A 1,139-nucleotide genomic window follows, 5' to 3' on the forward strand; every position below is an offset into this window, starting at 1 on the left:
TAAAGTTTCACATATAATTTTTAGCTTATTTCATAAATGAATAATGCTTATATTTCCTAGTAAAATATGTTCATTGAAGTTTAGGTAGATTATTTTTGTGATGAGCATCAGAGCAACAGAGTAGAGTAGTTTGGTGACATTTTAAACTCATCTGAATTTATCATAATAAAGAAGATACTGTAGCATTTAATAGTCATATCACTTCATAAAGACTTAGTAAACAGGCCCTTTCTCACTCCTCGGCCATCTTGGTGGCTGGTCTTGGTTGGGGGCCGTCCCGCACCTAAGACAGGAAGATGGTGGCAGCAAAGAAGACGAAAAAGTCTCTGGAGTCGATCAACTCTCGGCTCCAGCTTGTTATGAAAAGTGGGAAGTATGTTCTGGGATACAAACAGACTCTGAAGATGATCAGACAGGGCAAAGCGAAATTGGTGATCCTCGCCAACAACTGCCCCGCCTTGAGGAAATCTGAAATAGAATACTATGCCATGTTGGCTAAAACTGGTGTCCATCACTACAGTGGCAATAACATTGAGTTGGGCACAGTGTGTGGAAAATACTACAGAGTATGCACACTGGCCACCATTGACCCAGGTGATTCTGACATTATTAGAAGCATGCCAGAACAGACTGGTGAAAAGTAAAAAATTTTCCTTTAATAAAACTTTACCAGAGCTCCTTTTTTTTTCAAAAAAAAAACTTAGTAAACAGTATCAACAGGCACTTATTAATTTTCTCAATACTTTGAGAATAAAGGCTGTCTGTAATTAACATATATTTGTATCTTTGAATTTATTAAGTTTTCTTACAATTCATATGACTTATTTTTATTTTATATCTTGTACAAATCTCAAAATCATGCAAAGTAGTGTTAATTATAAATCTCAATGTGTTCATTCAGATTCAGTAATTATCAGTGTATAGCTAAAGTGGCTTTATCAATACTGACACCAATTTATCTCCTATTACGTCTTCTTTTGCAGAAAATTTCAGTTATTTCATCATTAAATAATTTAAGGACAAGTTAAAGATTTACAAAAGAAACACTTAAGTTCTAAAATCTGACTTTTTGGGTAATGATTTGTGTATTTTGGTCTGGAGAGATTGATCAGTGGTTAAGAGCACTGGCTGCTTAACCA

At 34.7% G+C, this 1,139-nt stretch overlaps 1 protein-coding gene across 1 annotated transcript; it reads left to right on the plus strand.

Moving 5' to 3' along the window:
• Nucleotides 1-258: 258 nt before the first annotated feature.
• Nucleotides 259-644, plus strand: LOC121443479 (60S ribosomal protein L30-like). Its single transcript, XM_041645226.1, has one exon. The coding sequence runs from the start codon at nt 297-299 to the stop codon at nt 642-644; it is 348 nt and encodes a 115-aa protein (XP_041501160.1). The 5' UTR covers nt 259-296.
• Nucleotides 645-1,139: the final 495 nt, after the last annotated feature.

The sequence above is a fragment of the Microtus oregoni genome, unplaced genomic scaffold (assembly GCF_018167655.1).
Source record: "Microtus oregoni isolate MIOR12 unplaced genomic scaffold, Mior012 000107F_ref0000227, whole genome shotgun sequence".
NCBI lineage: Eukaryota > Metazoa > Chordata > Mammalia > Rodentia > Cricetidae > Microtus > Microtus oregoni.

Coding starts and splice junctions, on each gene's coding strand:
- LOC121443479 (XM_041645226.1), top strand. CDS start 297: ATGGTGGCAGCAAAGAAGACGAAAAAGTCTCTGGAGTCGATCAACTCT.